The following is a 16,800-nucleotide window of genomic DNA, read 5'->3' on the forward strand; positions in this document are numbered from 1 at the left end:
AAGAGCGAAAGGGGGTGAAGAAGGGAGGGGAAGAGGAACTGGAAGCTCGGATATATTTTTAGAGACGGACTGTACGTAACGCGTCGTAACGGTGAGGAAGCGTTGCCATCGCGGTTGGTTAGGTTGGTTCGTGCGGGCCGTATCCATTGGTTCCCCACTACTTTGGTTAGGTGGCGATGCCACGGCCCTAGCCACGCCAACTTTCCACGAGCAGACGCTGTTCGACGTCGGTCGGGCCTTCGTCTCGTTCGCACTTTGCTTCGGCGTAGCTTCGTTTCTCCCTCGATTACCCTTACTCCTTTCTATCCGAGCCAGTTTGGCGCGCGTTCTCTTTCCCATTCGGGTTCGCGTTCCTTCTCTTTCTCCGCGCAAACGCAGCCAACTTTCCGTCTCGTTCCTTCACCACCTGCCAACTCGTTCGTTCTTTCTCCATCTCCGTCGTTCGTCCGTCCTTCCCTTCGTTGGCAGAACTACCCCCTCTTCGAACGGTACCTCATCCCCTTCCGTGGTTGGATACTCCCCCTCGGCTCTCCCCCCTCGACCGGTACGTAGTCCGGTCTCCCGCGCCGACAGCCAAGCGACCGAGCGAGCGCCCCCCTCGCGCATAACCCCTCGGCCAAGAGAGCGATCCGTAACAACTAAAGTTCTCGTGAAAAGTTGAGCTGGGCTCTCCTACGCCCTCCTGCTATAATAGCCGCCGCGCTCGCTGCTCTCTCTACCTACCGTCTATCCCTGTCCATCTGTCCCGGGTTTGTCCCACATCCCGCACACGGAACGCTGCCGGCAGGAGAGAGCGAGAAAGACAGTGCCACGAACGGAACGAGTGCCGACCGCCGAGAAACAGAGAGGGATCCCGCGAACGGAAAGAGAAAAAGACAGAGACGCGGCCGGATTAGGGAATAGAATAGTCATTATCGGTCTACATATTCGTGATATACTCTATCGGGCATCCTCGGTAGTGCGAAACGTCGCGGCAGTAGCGACGAGCGTGTGTGCCGTGCGACCGATCAACCACTGGATACCTAACCTTTGTTTTCGAACCTGCTCAACGTCACCGGCATCACCGGCTCCACCTCGCATTCAGCCGATTCTTTATCGAGGATTACGCCCTTTCGTAACGGCAACACCGTCGTCCACGTCGCTTCCGACCATTTCTACGATCCACGGGTAAGTAGCTTGTTTATTTTCACCCGGAGACCAGCCTCGAGTGACCGCATTCCGCCCCGCGAGTGTCGTCCGCGAGTGTCGTCAGCGAGCGTCGTCAGCGAGCGTCGTCAGCGAGCGTCGTCTGCGAGTGTCGATCGAAGGATCCCGGCGAGATCGAGCTCGGGAAGCTGGACGATTCGTTCGCCGTGATTCCCGCGGTAACATCGTGCCTATCTAACGCGTCGACCGTACCGATGAGAGATCGCGCGTCTGATTTAAAGAAAAAGAAAAGATCGTTTGGATATTCGCGACGTAGGAATCGCGAACGCTTACGCCGACACGAAGCGCGTTACGGTGACCAAGAATCGCCAACGACGTTCGTCTATCGATCGGATGTTTACTCGTTTCGTAATAGCGACTGGGCTTCCCTTTGCGAGTACATCGGAATCTAGCAATTTACGAGGCACAGCTCGCTCGCAAGGTGAACGACGATAATTTACGCGTGCGAATATCTATAGTCGTTGGTTTGTAACGTTCGAACGCGATATCGTTTCGCTACGTTTCGCGTTGATAAATATCACTTTGCTTCGACTTACGATCGATTCGCGGCTGGCTACGAAAATCTTTTCCCACGGAATGTCTCTAGGAGACTGGGAGAAGAATCGTACGGTATCAATTTTTATAGACGTAGGGTTATCTGTACGAGTACTTTTCGCGGTAAATGGGAAAAAAGAAAAGCGACAGATAGCCGGAGGGCAGGGACAAACCCAACCAATGGAATCAAATTCGGACGCTGCGGTGCGCGAAAACCTCGAAAATGCCGGCATTTAATCGGCGAGGCGTACGCCGAGCTTTCATTCAACCAAAGAGGGAATATAAATCCGCGGACGAACGTGCCCTGCAATATTCCCAAACAACGAGAGAACTTTTTCCCGAATCACGAAAAAACACTGGCAAATTACACTGATTCATAAATAACTGCGCGTTGCAACTTCCAGCTGCCCGTGTATTTATATATATATATATATATATATACATGAATAAATAAAATATATCTGCAACTATATGCATATAATAGATACTCGCGGTAAACGTAGCAATGCGACGAAAACTGAGTATTTCGATTGTTTTATAAAAAAAAAAAAAAAAAAAATACCATCGAAGAATCTACTCAGCGTTCCACCAAACGATACAATTTACAAATAGGTAGTTTCATCTTTTTATTTTTATATAAAATAACATGCCGATAAAAAAAGGAACATTCCATCGGTAGCGTTGTTGCACGCAAGCGTCGGTACACGTTTTATTAATTACACCCGGTATCGGTTAGCGGGTATTTTCTCCCTGTTGTCGCTTCGCAGTTAAATAACCACACGACGTTGTCATAAAAAATTTAATCCGCTCGTATTTTTTCTCGCGTCACTGTTCCATTAAACGATTCGCAAATCGCGTGAAAAAGTAACTTCTTCTCTCTAGAATTGTACCGAGTTTGTCTCGTTGCATGAACGATAGCAACGCGATACGTACGACGAGTCTACCGATTTCGTTGTCGATCGAATGTCGAGCGAAACTGAAACGCCGCGTCGTAACGAAACGCGTACGTTTCGCGGACAGAACTTTCGAGGGAAATCACGCGCGAATCGTGTCGACGCGACGGAACGTCCGTTCGCGGAAACGATTCCACGGGACAATTCGGTTGCCGAAACGTTCGACCGTGGCAGAGTGTCGAGAGAGTTGGCCAGCAGGATTTCCACGGAAATAATCTGCTTACGGTAATCTTCTTGGCTTGCCTCCCTCCCGGTTAAGGTCCGCCTTCCACGAGGAGGACCTCCGTCTCCTCGTCGTGCATACGCGGTGAAACATCCTTCCCGTGAGCGGACAACGCTTCGAATTCTAGTCGGCATCAGGTTTTCGCAATGTATCGAGGACGTTGTGTCGTTCATTTTTCCCGCTCCTATGGAACAAACGGACGTAAAAAGTTTAAGAACGAGGTTAAGGCGTCTGTCGGAGAGAACGCAGCGATAGTACGTGGTAAACGGTTGGCAAACGTTCGAGTATCGAAGTACGAACGAACGAACGAACGAGGGAAAACGAGAATGAAAACGAGAACGAAGATGCTAATCTCGATCGTCGAGTGTTGCGACGAGTTCGAAGATGCGGATCGTGTCACGTGTGATTGGTTTTAAGATGGCGCGAAGAACCTGGAAGCGAAGCTGCGGAGAAGACGCGGCCACAGTGCGAACGGCAAGGAACAGGAACCTTCTCGAAATTGGCTCGAGATCGGTAAGTTTGGTCGGTCGTAGAAAGAAGACGGGAATAGTGAAAGCAAAAGAAGAAAGGAAACGGAAGAACTGGAAGAAAAAAGGAAGAGCTGATCCCCGAAGAGAAGAGGGTAGCGCAACCCCATTGGAATGTTTTTTCTTGCAACCGAGAATAAAACCTAACTATCCAAGTGAGAGAACAGCTTCGAAGATAGGTATATACGTACATATATATGTCTAGTTCATGGTATTTCCACGGGAATTAAGTTTTACGCTCAATGAACGCACAACAACGGCGTCCTTCGGGCTAAATTGCATTGAATGCGACTCGGCGAAGAAACGTTTCCTCGTGACTAGGTGGATACCACCTCTTAGCGGAGGTATTCAACTGCGATTCTGTACAAGACGCCCGCGGACAGGTTTTTGTTCCGTGGAAAAGCCCGCCCTCGACTTTGAAGCACCAAGATGCGATCTTTTTTCTTGCCGGAGGACGATCTCTGGAAGCGCAACGCAGTCTTTCCGGTGACATCCCCGACGCTCCGCCGCTCCGACACCTCGTGACGCGATTCCGACCGTCGTTCGAAGAGAAAGACAGGAAGAGATTTCGCAATAACGATCGCGGTCGGCAGCAACCAGTCGTTGAAATGCATATTTGGTAAAATCGGTTAATACGCGACGAGTACTTTCTGGCTTTTTCTGGTGCTACCAGCGCGCACCGCCCTCCTCTTCACGCACAGACTATACGACGTACGGTACACGTCCATTGTGGACGCCCGGAGCGAGAGAGTGCTCTTCAGGAACAATGCGGTTGTGTGCAAACACTCCTGGAAACAATGCGGCCGGAACTTAACTTTCCGCGGTAGCTTCGCTAGAGTCGCTTCTTGTGTGCGGCCGAATATAACTTGGGCGGAAATTCTGCTCGCAGACTTCTCCAAGTCCGCTGTATTTCTTCCGTCGATCGCGTTACGCTGCCTCGCAACCGCATTTGCGCGAGCCATTTGCGAGAAATCGGTCCTGCTCCATCGATGATTTATCGTTTCAGCGAATACGCGCTTTCCATACTATTCGCGGACGCATCCGCTTCCTTTAATCCGATCGCGATTAATTAAACGTCGAAGAAGCGCGTCGCTTCCGCACGGTTGGCGGAATTCGGTTGACGAAATGGAGAGGGCGAGTAATAGGCGCACGTGGCCATCGCCAACGAATCATCGAATTCGCAGATACTATACGTCGAATATTCGCGTTTCGAATTCTTAAGCGCGTACGCGCAACCCCCGAGACAGCGCGCACACGCGATACGCAATAATGGGGATTTAACAGTCATTAGGGACAACGTGCCGGTATATACGTCGATTGGTAACACAAAGTGTTTGCAGTAGGGCCGAACTGACGAAGGGCGAGGGTGGGGGTGACTGGTTGCAGCGGGAGATCGATTCATCGGGGGTGGAAAAGGCAAGCTCTCCATCTTTCTCCGACTCACACCGTTTCTCTCTGCCTTTGCGTTACAGCAGGGTCGTAGACTACTCGAGTGCCCTCGAGGGCCAATCGAGTGGTGACTTGGGCATTTTGTCCACACTTGGCGGTCTGTAACAAGTGCATTGTCCTGTGCGCCGAACTGCACAAAGATAAAGAGACTACTTCTGGCTACCGCGACTAGAGAGAATTCTCGAGCACCTCGCCCCCTTTTTCGACTTTCCGCGTTCGCGGCGTACTTTTAATATCACGACAGTGTAAATAAGTGTGACAGCTTCGCGATAGAGTCGCACACCCCTATAGGCATCGGTCTTTGTTTCGAAAACCGTAGCACCCCCTTGTCGATGGTCAGCCGCGATTAAAATCGTTTCTCCGACTCGTAACCGCTCGTTTGAATTAAACGTTTGTGCCGATATCGGTGGATTGGCGACACGCGGCCTGTCCAGCGCGAGAAACCACAGGTACGAAGGGGCGAGTGATTCGCGGAAAAATCCACACACCGAATATTGCCAACCGATGATTGTTTGCACGTTTCTCAGCCATACGTCGCGTCGGCAGGCTTGTAACGAGTGCTTTGTGGCTAGTGTAAAGCGCAGCAGTGCACAAAGGTAGAGATTCGCGCCTGACTTACTTCACGAGGACCCTCGAGAGCAGCCGCCCTTTCTTCGCTGGCCTTCTTTTCATAGTGAGCCAAATTTTAATATAGCGTGCCGGGAAAGAGGCGTCACGGGGAAGCTCGTGCTTTATGGATTCTCTTTCACCGAGCTGAAACTTCATTTCGGAGGAAGGATCTCCGGCAAAGAACGTAATTAAACGGACAAGTTATCGCGAATATACCGTTTCGAACAACGCTTCGTCCTCCTCTGTGCTTTTCGCTTTTTCTTTTTTTTTTTTTTTTTTTGTTTTTTCGAATCAATGACCACCGACAGATAACTCGTTAACCGACGAATTATAATCGATCGAAATTTCGACTTCTTTCGATTCCACGACTGTAGCTTTTTACCCGCGATAAGGCTGGTTTCGCGATCAATTCGGAAACGCTGTTCAACTTTCGATCACGAACGCAGCGGGCTACGATATACTGCGAAAATCGAGCGCCACTCGAGTATCTCATCCATATTTGAGCGAAGCAACTTTCGCTCGAGTAATCGTACGAGTACCCTGGTGAGCACCCTTCGCGCGTCGTTGTTCCTTTCATACGAAACTTGTAGTTCCGTTGCAACGACCATCCAAATGGAAACAATGCTTTATTAAAGTGGATTTATCGATGCGAAATTTCATTTCCAGCAAGTGCACCATTGAAAACGCGATCTACAGAGAACCGGGAAATTGCTTCTGCCGCAAATAGAAATCCTTCGTCGCTGTATACGCGTGTCGGTTCGACGAATGTTTTTCTCACGCGAACCGGTGTCGTCTTCGTTTCGCGAGCCAGCGACGAGCAATTTCGAGACGACAGTTGGTCGCCTTCCGCGCCGTTGTCGTCATCCGATTGTTTTTCACGTTGCACGTGTTAATTACCGGGCGATTAGCTTACCTTAATCCGAAACACATGCTAGGCGGCAGCCTCTCCCCGCCTTGGACACATCGACGTGGACGAAGAACGATATTGCCGATGGTGCGACGCGACGCCGCTACAGATGCGAGACGCGAGGACGTGATAAATGGGAAGACAAATAAATTAATACAAGTCTGGATGGAAGCGAGGATACGAGATCGAAAGGCGAGAGGAATGGGACCGATAGACCGACGTTCTTGACTTTGTAATCGGAGAGGATAAAACGCGGCTTAAGTAGCGGCTAAACGTGAAACGGAAAGGCTACGACGCGTATCTCGAAACATCCGCGGGCTCACCCCCTTTTCGACGTCGTTCTCGGTTTTCGAGAGGACGGCACGTTTTCGGAATTAGCCTCCGCGTCGTCGTCCACGGGGTCAACGGGAGAGAGGGAACAGCTTCGAAAAATGACGGAGTCGTGTTGCATCTTCTTTGGATTATCCGACGTAGCCACCTGTCAACCGCGTCGTTCTTATTTCCATGTTCCGCGATCGCTTTCGATATTCGTATATATCGGCCAGCGACATTCCATTGTCCACGATTTCCATTTAACGCGACGTTCGTTCCTCCGTGGGCGGTTAAGTTACCCGATACTTAACCGATGATAATCGTTTCCCAAGAATTTGGAATTTCGCTACGATTACGTTGTAGATACGAGCGTGCAAACGATCGATTTGCACGACCACTTAGACGTTTCCACTGCCACATTGGGCTATAGAGTAGAGACGATGAATGGCAGGGGATGCGATCAGCCTGTTGCAAATACCGTGTTGTGAATTTGAATTTCAGAAACAGCAGCTAATTGCGAGGAGCGGAGGAGGTTTGCGTAGACTCGGCCGCGAGGCGGGCGGGTGGTCGTGGTGGGGGCCGAGGGGGTGGTGATGTGGCCGAACAGCCTCGGCGGTACATCCGGCTGCAGCGGGGGCGCCGGCGCCACCGATCTCGGGGGCCTCGCCGCCTCCACCACCTCGGCCTCCGATCTATTCGGGCCCGCCGCTTTCGGGGCATCCGCGGCCGGGCCCTACGGCGCCCTCAAGACCAACCCTTACGTCAGCGCTCTTGGTATGCCGCCTATCGAGGCACTTCACTCCACCATTGGCTACCCTGGTTGTACTCCCGCCGGTGAGTCCTACTACTGTGAGTGCCCCTCATTCTCTCTATACTATTAATAAATCGTTTTAATCGAATTACTGTTGTAGTTATTATTAGCCTTAACGATACTTGTTAGAGTGGACAGATTCGCACGCAAATATATCACGATCCTGACGTCTTCTGTTAAAGGTAACCCAAGAAAGCAACGCAGGGAGCGAACGACGTTTACCCGGGCGCAGTTGGACGTTCTCGAGGGACTGTTCTCGAAGACCAAATACCCGGATATTTTTATGCGGGAGGAAGTAGCGATGAAGATCAATCTACCAGAGTCGAGAGTGCAGGTATGTCGAAATAGTTTTAAAGCAAGGCGCGAGGATGTCGGTTTCTGCCAGCGGCCAAACGATACGGGGAGACGTTGCTCGGTGTTTCGTTACCGAGGGGTTGTAGTGTCGGCATGCAGATAGTAGTAGTGTCTCGTACGCAACATCGATTTACCGAACGCTCGTGTTTCCTGGACACGGGGTGTTAACTAAGTTACTAGGTTTACCCCGTAAGTGCGTTCGCATCGTTGGTTGAAAAAAATTCCCATCGAATTCCATCGGTCGGGACGCTCTCCGAACTGTTTCGGCAGCTTTCACCGAATGGAAAAAGGAAACTTCCGTGACAAAAATGGTTGAATGACGTACGGCGATTCGTGGAATCGTCGAATCGCTACACTGTCACGAACGAATTCGTGTCGTGCGGATCGACTTTCGAAGCCAACAATCTCCGAAAACGTGTCCGTGCATATTCCACCCTCATCACGGGCGGAAAGGGCGCGCTGCATCCGCAATTGCGGGCCAACGCACCTGGTCCCAGCCCCGTAAATGAATTGAATGGGTCCAACCGGGTCCATAGTCTTGCGCACGTTCGTCCTCGACTGCAAAACCGGAACCTTCTCTTCACGACTCGTGTTTTCTGACCCCTGCTCGGCTTTTCAATTGAACCGAACCACCGGACAACGTGATCGCGCTTCCCGTCGAATCTGACGGTCTCCTAATAGCTTTTTACGTGCCTGTATAACACTCATCTTTGCGATAGTCGTTCGTTTTTTTTTTTTTCTCTCTACATCGATCGTAAGTGCCACATGTTGCGATTTAGAGGCGACGAGACAAAGCAAAGTCTTTAGCGGTGCAACGAGGATGGGTTAAAACTAGGGAATTCGTATAGTAGAGTACGTAGGAACATACACCAGGGAGCAGCTTCAGTGGCAGAACGCGGGTTGCTCGTGTCGTTCCCCAGAAAATCCGTAGAAACCCAAGCTCACCTCTCCGCTTCTAACATTGATCGCGCAGGGCTTCTCTAGGCTCCTCTCTTTCTCTGCTCTCCCTCTCCTCCTTGCTCTCACCTCCCTCCCCCCCGTCTTCGTCCCTCCCTTTTCCTCGTCTCTTTATTCACCCTCTTCGTTCTTCCAGCCGTTTCGTTCACTCTCCTTCTCCTTCTGCAAAGGTCGTTCTCGCGTTCTGGAAATCTAGGAGGGCGAACGACGGATCGAAGGACGAACCATGTCTGTCGCGTACTCCGACAGCGAAATCAACGTCGATAGATGTCTGTAATCAAAGTGTCGTTTCTCGATTAAATAATTACGAGCAATTTGAACCCTCTCGTCGCTTGTCGGGAACGACGACGACTTTGGAACTTATACAAACGTTCGTCGAACGATTTGCAGACTATTAACTGTGATCTCGTTCGCCATCGTCGTCGGTGATGTGATCCGCGCATTAATCTTGTAGCGTCGATGGAAAGCGTGGACCGACGGTCAAAGTGAATGATAACGAAAAGCGCGCGTGAGGTATCTGGGTTGGGAGGAAAAATCAGAAGCTGGTAAAATTATTCCATCAGCGAAAGTTTGCCCTCGCGTCAACTTGTTTGCCTTCTGTCATTTCGTTGCATCAGCGGACGCGAACAAGTACGATACGCGTCGGTTTCTCTCCGTGTTATCGAAGCCGGCTTGATTGGTAATTGATAGTTGCATCGGTGCTGTATTCCCTTATAATTGGCTATTACGCCAGCTTTATGAAAGCTCTGTACACCATTCGGTGCTCGTTTCCTATGAGACCTGCACCTCGCCGCGATTCAACGGGAATAAATATGGATCGAAAGCTGCTTTCAGCCATTTATTGAAAAAAAGTAGGTAAACGGAGGTATTTCGTTTTCTATGTCTGATCGGACAAAATACGCGTATTCGAATATTCGCGTTTCTTCCATGGAACGATTATAAATTTTAAGTCGCGCGTGCCGTAGGTGTGGTTCAAAAATCGCAGGGCCAAGTGCAGGCAGCAGCAGAAGCAACAGCAACAACAACAGGACAAAGCACCGAGGTCGAAAAAGCCCTCCGGGAATCCAAGCAACAATCCGCCCTCTGGAAAAAGTCCTTCGATTGCTACCACGCCCACGCCTGCTGCGGCGGTGCCTGCCACAACACCTCTGTAAATATCGCTTTACGTTGATATATTTCTTCTATATAAAGCTGGAGCTGTCGTCGTTTTTATTTCACGAAAAGAGAATTTCTTTCAATACGAATGCAAAGATTAATAGGCGATCGAACGACAACGATCGGTGTAGCGCGTCTTGAATTATCACTTTCGAAGATACTCGTGTCATTCCACTTTGTCGAGTATCGATTTGCAACGTCTGTTTTTTATAGTTTTAATTTGTTTGCGTAGAAGCGGAGGTACAGGTGGTTCAGCGGCCAGCTCCCCGGCTCTTCTGAGGGATTCTCCTCAGTACAAACCAGCAGGAAGCGCAACCAGTTTGCTCTTGGCTACCAGTACGACCCCGCCGAGCGTAAGTTATCGACCAAAAACACGTTCTCTAAAAACTTTTTACCCGCGGTGGATAAGGGCTTGAGAGAGTTGCCGGCTTTTCAGTTAGGGGGAACGGTGTACAGCAGTGGAGGCAGTAGCAGTAGTATCTGGAGCCCGGCTGTTACGGAGAGCGGTGGAGGATTCCCCGGTGACCATCAGAGGTTAGCGTGGACCACAACCACGTCTCAACAACAGTGCTACCAGAATTACTCTTCTTATTACACTAATATGGATTATCTTTCTCCCGCCTCGCATCAATTAAACGTCGTGGTAAGCACGAGTATCTAACGAATCGAAGAATCTATCGTTCGTTATATATACGAAGAAAATTCTTTGAATTATGCGTAGGATGGTGGTGGAAGCGGTTTAGACAATACATGGAGTAAAACGAGGGACGAGAGTGCTTCGTCCTGGTTTTATAACAGCGCCGGATGGGGCGATCGGAAGTGAATCACAGAGTCGCCGGTTGATGGAAACATCAAGGCTTCGGTACATATCATCGACAATAGCTAAACGGACTACTCCGACAGTCAATGGCAATCGCTGTTATTGGCACGCGAAACACGGCCAAAGACGGTCCCCTTCGTGTTAGACATATCGTTGAACCTCGGTACTTTATCGTATGGCTCGTGAGTGCCATATCCGTTCTCTTGCGTTCCAATGAATCACGTAGTCGAATTTAAATCGGCGTGTTCGTTTCGAGAGTACGAGCTAAGTAACTGGTTGTAACGCGAACAAAGCGAACGAGCGAAGTATTCGAAACGTTAACCGTTTAAAATTAGCTGTCTCGACGTAACCTTCGATTTAACCAGATGCAACTTGGTACTTTGTATATTCGATCTATCGTTCCTCTACGTTAAAATGTGCAATTTGATAACGATTATCACGAATCCTTTCCGTTCTTTGTATGTACGCTCGCTTGTTATTACCCTAGTCATCTCGAGAGTAGAGATCGACGAGAGCATTTCGGACGAGAAGGGCAAGAGGGAGTGGAGCGATCGCGTTTCGTCGTCTTTCCTCCCCGCTTACAGTCAGTGTTACACACATGTGATACCGTTTGTACACGGGAATTCATCTACTGAACGTATCTTGTTGCGCGAAATCACGAATTTTCTAATTGTATACTGTGCCAAAGGTAATCGTTCGCGAGAGGATCGAACCTTTCGGTGTCAGGGAGACACTCTCATGTATATAATATACATAGGCTTGCGCCGTTTGGAAGAATCAACGTAGCTAGGTAGAATTTTGCAAAAAGCAACGGCAAAATAATGTCGGCCCTTCGTTATCTTCGTTAAAGATTTCTCGAGAAACAAAAGTTATGTACGGATATGCGCGTGTACGAATACCATGACACGTACCGTGTACATAAGTTATATATATATATATACAGGGTGGTTGGTAACTGCGGTGGTGGTACAAGGGGAAAGGGGGTGATTCTACGCGAAAAAAGAAGTCGAAAATATAGAACAAAAATTTTCTTTTTAATTTTTTTTTTTTTAATTTTTCCATCGAGACAACGATCTACAGTGAGATCCGTTATAACGAGAAGTGATAAAGAGCACGCGTACCGACCGAAAATTCAAAGTCGATTTTCTAGAAAACAAAGCCTCGAACGAAAAATGTTTATTCTATATTTTCGACTTCTTTTTTCGCGTAGAATCACCCCCTTTCCGCTTGTATCACCAGTTACCAACCACCCTGTATATACACAAGGACATGCTGATCATCTGTGTACATATGTACCATTTTCTAAAAAGTAATTACGAACCGATAGGACATTTCGAGGATGATCGTCGTTATCCAAAGGTCGCTATTTTAATTCTAGTATTCGTATAAATCTATGATGGGGGTTTAATTCGTTTTACTTTGAATATAATACTGTGTAAATAAGAAAAAAAAAAAAATTTGCGCGCATGCTCAACACAGAGTGCTAGGCGAAATTTATATTTTCACTTTTTCGATCCTTTTCACTAAGGTCGATATAAGAAACGAGATGTCACTTCTCATTTGCGCAATCACTGGCACCTCGACTAACGCAGAGGTCGGTACGTTATACGTAACAAAGAGGTCGAGGGATAAAAATCAATATGTAAAGTGACAAAAAAAAAAGAAAAAAAAAGGATATAGTAAACGTAGGGATGTAAGTAATATGGTCGTTTAGGTTGTTATTATAAATATTATCGATAACGATACTACGATTATCGACAGAGACAACAACGACGTACGTGTAATAAGATGTATGAAATAATATATCAAATTTGAATTGTAATCTCTATCGTTCTTTCCACTATCTTTACACCGTTCCAACTTTCTTTTTTCAGTTATTTTTTAAATATTCTTTCTTGAATTTTACACGATCCGAAACCATTTCGTAGAAGCACGCAACCGCACTTAGCGATTTCGTTTCGATGGAAATTTTTGAATTTGAAATATCGCGCACTAGATCGTGGACAAGAACCGTTCGCGTACGCGTCGGTAACTAGTTGGACACGCCGATTTAGAGCAGCATCTAGCGGCAACAGGCTGATTTAGGGCATCGGCCGTGAACCCCGCGAGCAGGGGTCGCTACGACGCGGCGTGGGTTAGTGGCCCTCAGTATCACGCGTCGTTCCGTGGTGTTCGGTTGGATTGTTCCCGGTTTCGCGTAGTGTGTTGGTCGGTTGGCAAGCAAGCTTCACACGGAAGAAAAATAGAATGACAGCGACGTGAGAATTCTGATACACGGGAACGGTCTTCCTGTTCAGTCTCTCCCCGAGCGAGTATCGAGCCGCGTGTTTCTTCAGGTCGAAGCCATCGAAAGGATGTGGCGTCTCGACGCAACTACGCTTTTGCTCTGCTTTCGTGAGTACCGTATATACGTACAATATACGCACGTAACTACGATTCGAAGGATTCTTTCCCCACTCTCTCTCTCTCTCGAGGTTTACCCTTGTTGGTGTCAGTGAATCGCAAAAAAGACGGATGGGGAAAGAGCAACGATATTATCGATAGAAACGGTTTCGTCTGTCGCTCGAAATCGTTTATCCCAAGTTTTACAACTCGTCGATCCTATATCGTGCTTCATTGCTTTCTTCTTTCGCCGGTCCTGCTATAATTACGATTAATTGGTCTTAACCACCGCAACGAGCAATTTCATTGCTACTGCAATCTCTTTTTCAACGAATACGTTCCTCCGCGAACGTAATTCCGTGCCGAAGCGTTTATTCCAGATCGTTTTATTTGTAAATAATCTTATTTTCATGTCATCGTTAATCGCGCGCGTCTTTTACGAACGTTCCATCCGAGGGTATACAAATTCCCGGAACGGAACATCAAAGGATGGAAAGAACGTACGGAGAAAGAATATCGAGCATTGACTGATAATCAGAGGAGCGCGGTGGCAAAGCCGTATCGATGGGCCTTTAACACCGTCGGCGAATTCGCCATTCGAAAAGAACGAGTTGTAGCTGCAATTTGCAGTCGGTAGGCCGAATCAGTCCTGCCGATCTCTGCGCGGCCGATGTACGACGATACGTCGTTGATAATGATGCCAATGCCGCGCTGCTGATGGTTAGTGGTGTTGGTGGTGTATCGTTGGCAGCGTGGTAGTCGGGTGGATGCTGGCTACGATCTTTCTCCATCGTCCATGATGCCGGCCGGTAACCCACTCCTGCCGCTTCTCTTTCTCTCTCTCTCTCTCTCTCTCTCTCTCTCCCCCCATCTCTCCCTCTCGAAGAGGAGAACCGGTTCGATAGCCATGCACACCTAGAAAGCGAATATACGCAGACTCGGCGGAAAAGGGGGGCCATATTACGTATCCACCTACCTAATATCGACGGTAACGTCGTATACGTGCGGCTGCACGTGTAATTAGTAGCGATGGCTGCGAACACTAGTCGGACAAAGACGACACCGGCCGTGCAAGATACGAGAGAGATTTTTCTGGCCTTTAAAAAAATGCCAAACAACCGGCCGATTTATCGCCGTGCTCTCGCCTCTGTTTACAAAACCGTTCACGAGCAACTCGTTGGTCTTTCGCTGAAAGCCTCGTTTCGCCCTTATCTCGTGATCTGTAAATACGTATTTGGAGCGCCTCGAATCGATCTTCGCTCCGATTGCAAAATGCACTTTTAGCTACGCTATTGCGGTACGATTCAGCGGCTTAAATTTAGATTGGAGCCGAGGACTCGTTATAAAAGATGGAATGGACCGCGGTTCGAATAGAATTGCCGACTCGGACCATCTGGGCTGCATCTTCGATCGTGCCCGCCTCTGAAAATTATTTAGCTACGCGGATGCTTTTTTGCGAAGCGTGAAACCGGCTACCGATAAAAACACGTTGGATACGTGTTCATAAATAACGATCTAAGGCGGGTCGAGGGAGCGTTCACGGCGATGTTGCAGCGGCGGCATAAACAGGCTCGCGCGGGACTTTGATCGGTTTCTCTCGAACCCAGTCGAATCGGATCGAATCGGTCGGCATGGATCGACAAGCCGATGCAAGGATGGCGTACACCGCACACGGCTTCTTCTTCGACGTGGTGTCGTGGTTGCCGATGGATGGATCATATCGCCGGTATCCCCGCTTCGCCCCACTTTTCCTTTCTCTGCCTGTTGCCCCGGTACCGACCACTTGGCTATTCATCTTGGTCCGGTGCTCCTAATTACACGTCTCGGGTTACGGATGAGTACGACCGTCCCGCCGTGCCGTTCGGAGACGTCCTGTGCCCTGAAAAGGGGCACCAGCACACTCGGCCTTTTTTCCTCGGTCTTCCTCTCTCTTTCCCTTTCACCTCTTTCCTTCGCCATCGACGGCAAGCCTCGTCTCTCGTTCTTTCTTCGATGTCCTCCTCTCTCGGCTCTCTGTCTACGTCTTTTTTACACTGCTTGCCACTAAAGGCCCTTTGTCCGTGGGCCGGCGTGCACGGCTATTTTATACACCGAATGTTATTCAACCTCGCAGTTACTTACTCTCTGTTTCTGTTCCTTTCCGCGTGGTCGTGCCTCTCTTTATCCACGCGCTGTTTCTCTTTCGTCCTAAAGTGTTTCTGAAACCGTGATGCCGGTCGGGTGGCGCGCAGCCGGTAAACGCGCGCGACGAAGAAGGTGGCGAGAGCGGACGGGAGGGTTGCAGGGCAACGGGCCGAGGTACCAAGAAAAATTGTATTAGCCCTTTGATCCCTTGGCTGGTGGAACGACTCGCAAGAGAGCGAATAAAAGCAGAGGCCGCGCGTAATGCGGCTATTTACGCATAAAGGGCGAAAACGACGCTTTTCTCGGGGAACCGCGACACATCGTGCAAGGGCAGCAGCCCGCGCTTCGCTCGTCGTTGGCTTTCGCGCGCCCATATCCTCCGGTGCGAAATTACCAGCTTTCCCTGCTCCTCGGTCGCGCGAACTTTCGCCACCGCAACCTCGTCGCTTTCTCCAGGGTCTCGTTGAAAATGAAAAATTGCGCACGATGGAAAAAGCGTTACCGGTGCTCCATGTAAACAAGCTCTGCTTCGTTGTCCAACACTTTCCAAGATTTTCTCTTCCGCGTCACTTTCGCTGGCTTCTTTTCTTTGGCAAGGCCCGACTCGTTCGCAAGGTTTCGCGCGAACCGTGGCTCCCGTTCGTCCGTGCCTGTCGTTCTGCGAACGTTCTTCGCCGAGAAATTCCACCTTTGGACGAACCGACGCATCGGTATCAGCACGGTAGTCGCGTGTAATACGGATAACGGTCGTGGCAATCGGAAAACGATAGGTCTCGCAAACGCGATAATCACGGAAATGCAGCTAACGGGAAATGGAAGCAAAAACAAAGCTGAAAAGGGTGGTAACTTTCGGAGGATGTCATCGCGACAAATAGATAGCGTATCGTGGTTGATAGCGGAATATCCGGCGACGTGTATTTCGACAGGAAATGGCTCTTCTGCCGGCGTTTCGCTTTTTTCTCCGTCTGTTTTCCATGGCGAGTTGCGTGCAGCAGCAGGCTGTGCCTGAAAGAGCGTAAAACGCTTCGGCGCGGGCAAAAGCAGCGTTTGATGACCCGCGTGGAACGCAAGAGACGCGGATAATATATTTCGAGCAGGCGACGTACAACCCGATAGGCTTCTTTGAAATTTACTCGGGCGTCGTCGTTACACGCGCGCGACTACTGAAATATGCCACGCTCCGACCGCTCGATCGGCCTTTTCCGTTCGACGAATTCCCTTTGATTCGCGAATGATGCCGCAACCTGAATGCGACCGTCGTCGCGTATTCCTTCCCAGCTCGTTCGCGCTACCTGATTTTTCAATTTTTTACACGAATACCTCTCTATAGCCTACCCATGCCGATCGAGAATACTTTTCTTCCGTAGAGAAACGCGTCGAGTCCCGCGCGTATCGTCCGTCAGTCCGCTCGTGCTCGTCTCTTTCAACGCGTGTCGTGTCTGCGCGCTCGCGACACGTGTCTCGCGATATTCATAAG

At 49.4% G+C, this 16,800-nt stretch overlaps 2 protein-coding genes across 5 annotated transcripts in view; both read left to right on the forward strand.

The window, feature by feature from the left end:
* Positions 1-206: 206 nt before the first annotated feature.
* Positions 207-12,581, forward strand: LOC117237552 (homeobox protein otx5-B-like). 3 transcript variants are annotated; one of them, XM_033501645.1, is made up of 8 exons: positions 207-1,167; positions 7,222-7,554; positions 7,714-7,865; positions 9,808-9,992; positions 10,230-10,350; positions 10,434-10,640; positions 10,719-11,761; positions 12,084-12,581. In XM_033501645.1, the coding sequence occupies exons 2-7, from the start codon at positions 7,314-7,316 to the stop codon at positions 10,818-10,820; spliced, it is 1,008 nt and encodes a 335-aa protein (XP_033357536.1). In that variant the 5' UTR covers positions 207-1,167; positions 7,222-7,313; the 3' UTR covers positions 10,821-11,761; positions 12,084-12,581. The 3 variants fall into 3 exon arrangements, with proteins under 3 accessions (XP_033357536.1, XP_033357519.1, XP_033357528.1); XM_033501628.1 differs by having other exon boundaries at positions 208-1,167; positions 7,222-7,569; XM_033501637.1 differs by lacking the exon at positions 207-1,167 and adding an exon at positions 3,480-3,622 and having other exon boundaries at positions 7,222-7,569.
* Positions 12,582-12,952: 371 nt separating this feature from the next.
* Positions 12,953-16,800, forward strand: part of LOC117237231 (inactive tyrosine-protein kinase 7-like) — a 34,331-nt gene continuing 30,483 nt past the window's right edge. Inside the window, exon 1 of one of the 2 annotated variants that reach the window (XM_033501003.1) lies at positions 12,953-13,211. In XM_033501003.1, the coding sequence (XP_033356894.1) occupies positions 13,172-13,211 (40 nt within the window). In that variant the 5' untranslated portion in view covers positions 12,953-13,171. The remainder of the gene's footprint in view (positions 13,212-16,800) is intronic. The other variant, XM_033500999.1, reaches the window with a different exon arrangement.

The sequence above is a fragment of the Bombus vosnesenskii genome, unplaced genomic scaffold, assembly GCF_011952255.1.
Source record: "Bombus vosnesenskii isolate JDL3184/JDL3185 unplaced genomic scaffold, Bvos_JDL3184-5_v1.1 scf7180000013264, whole genome shotgun sequence".
Lineage (NCBI taxonomy): Eukaryota > Metazoa > Arthropoda > Insecta > Hymenoptera > Apidae > Bombus > Bombus vosnesenskii.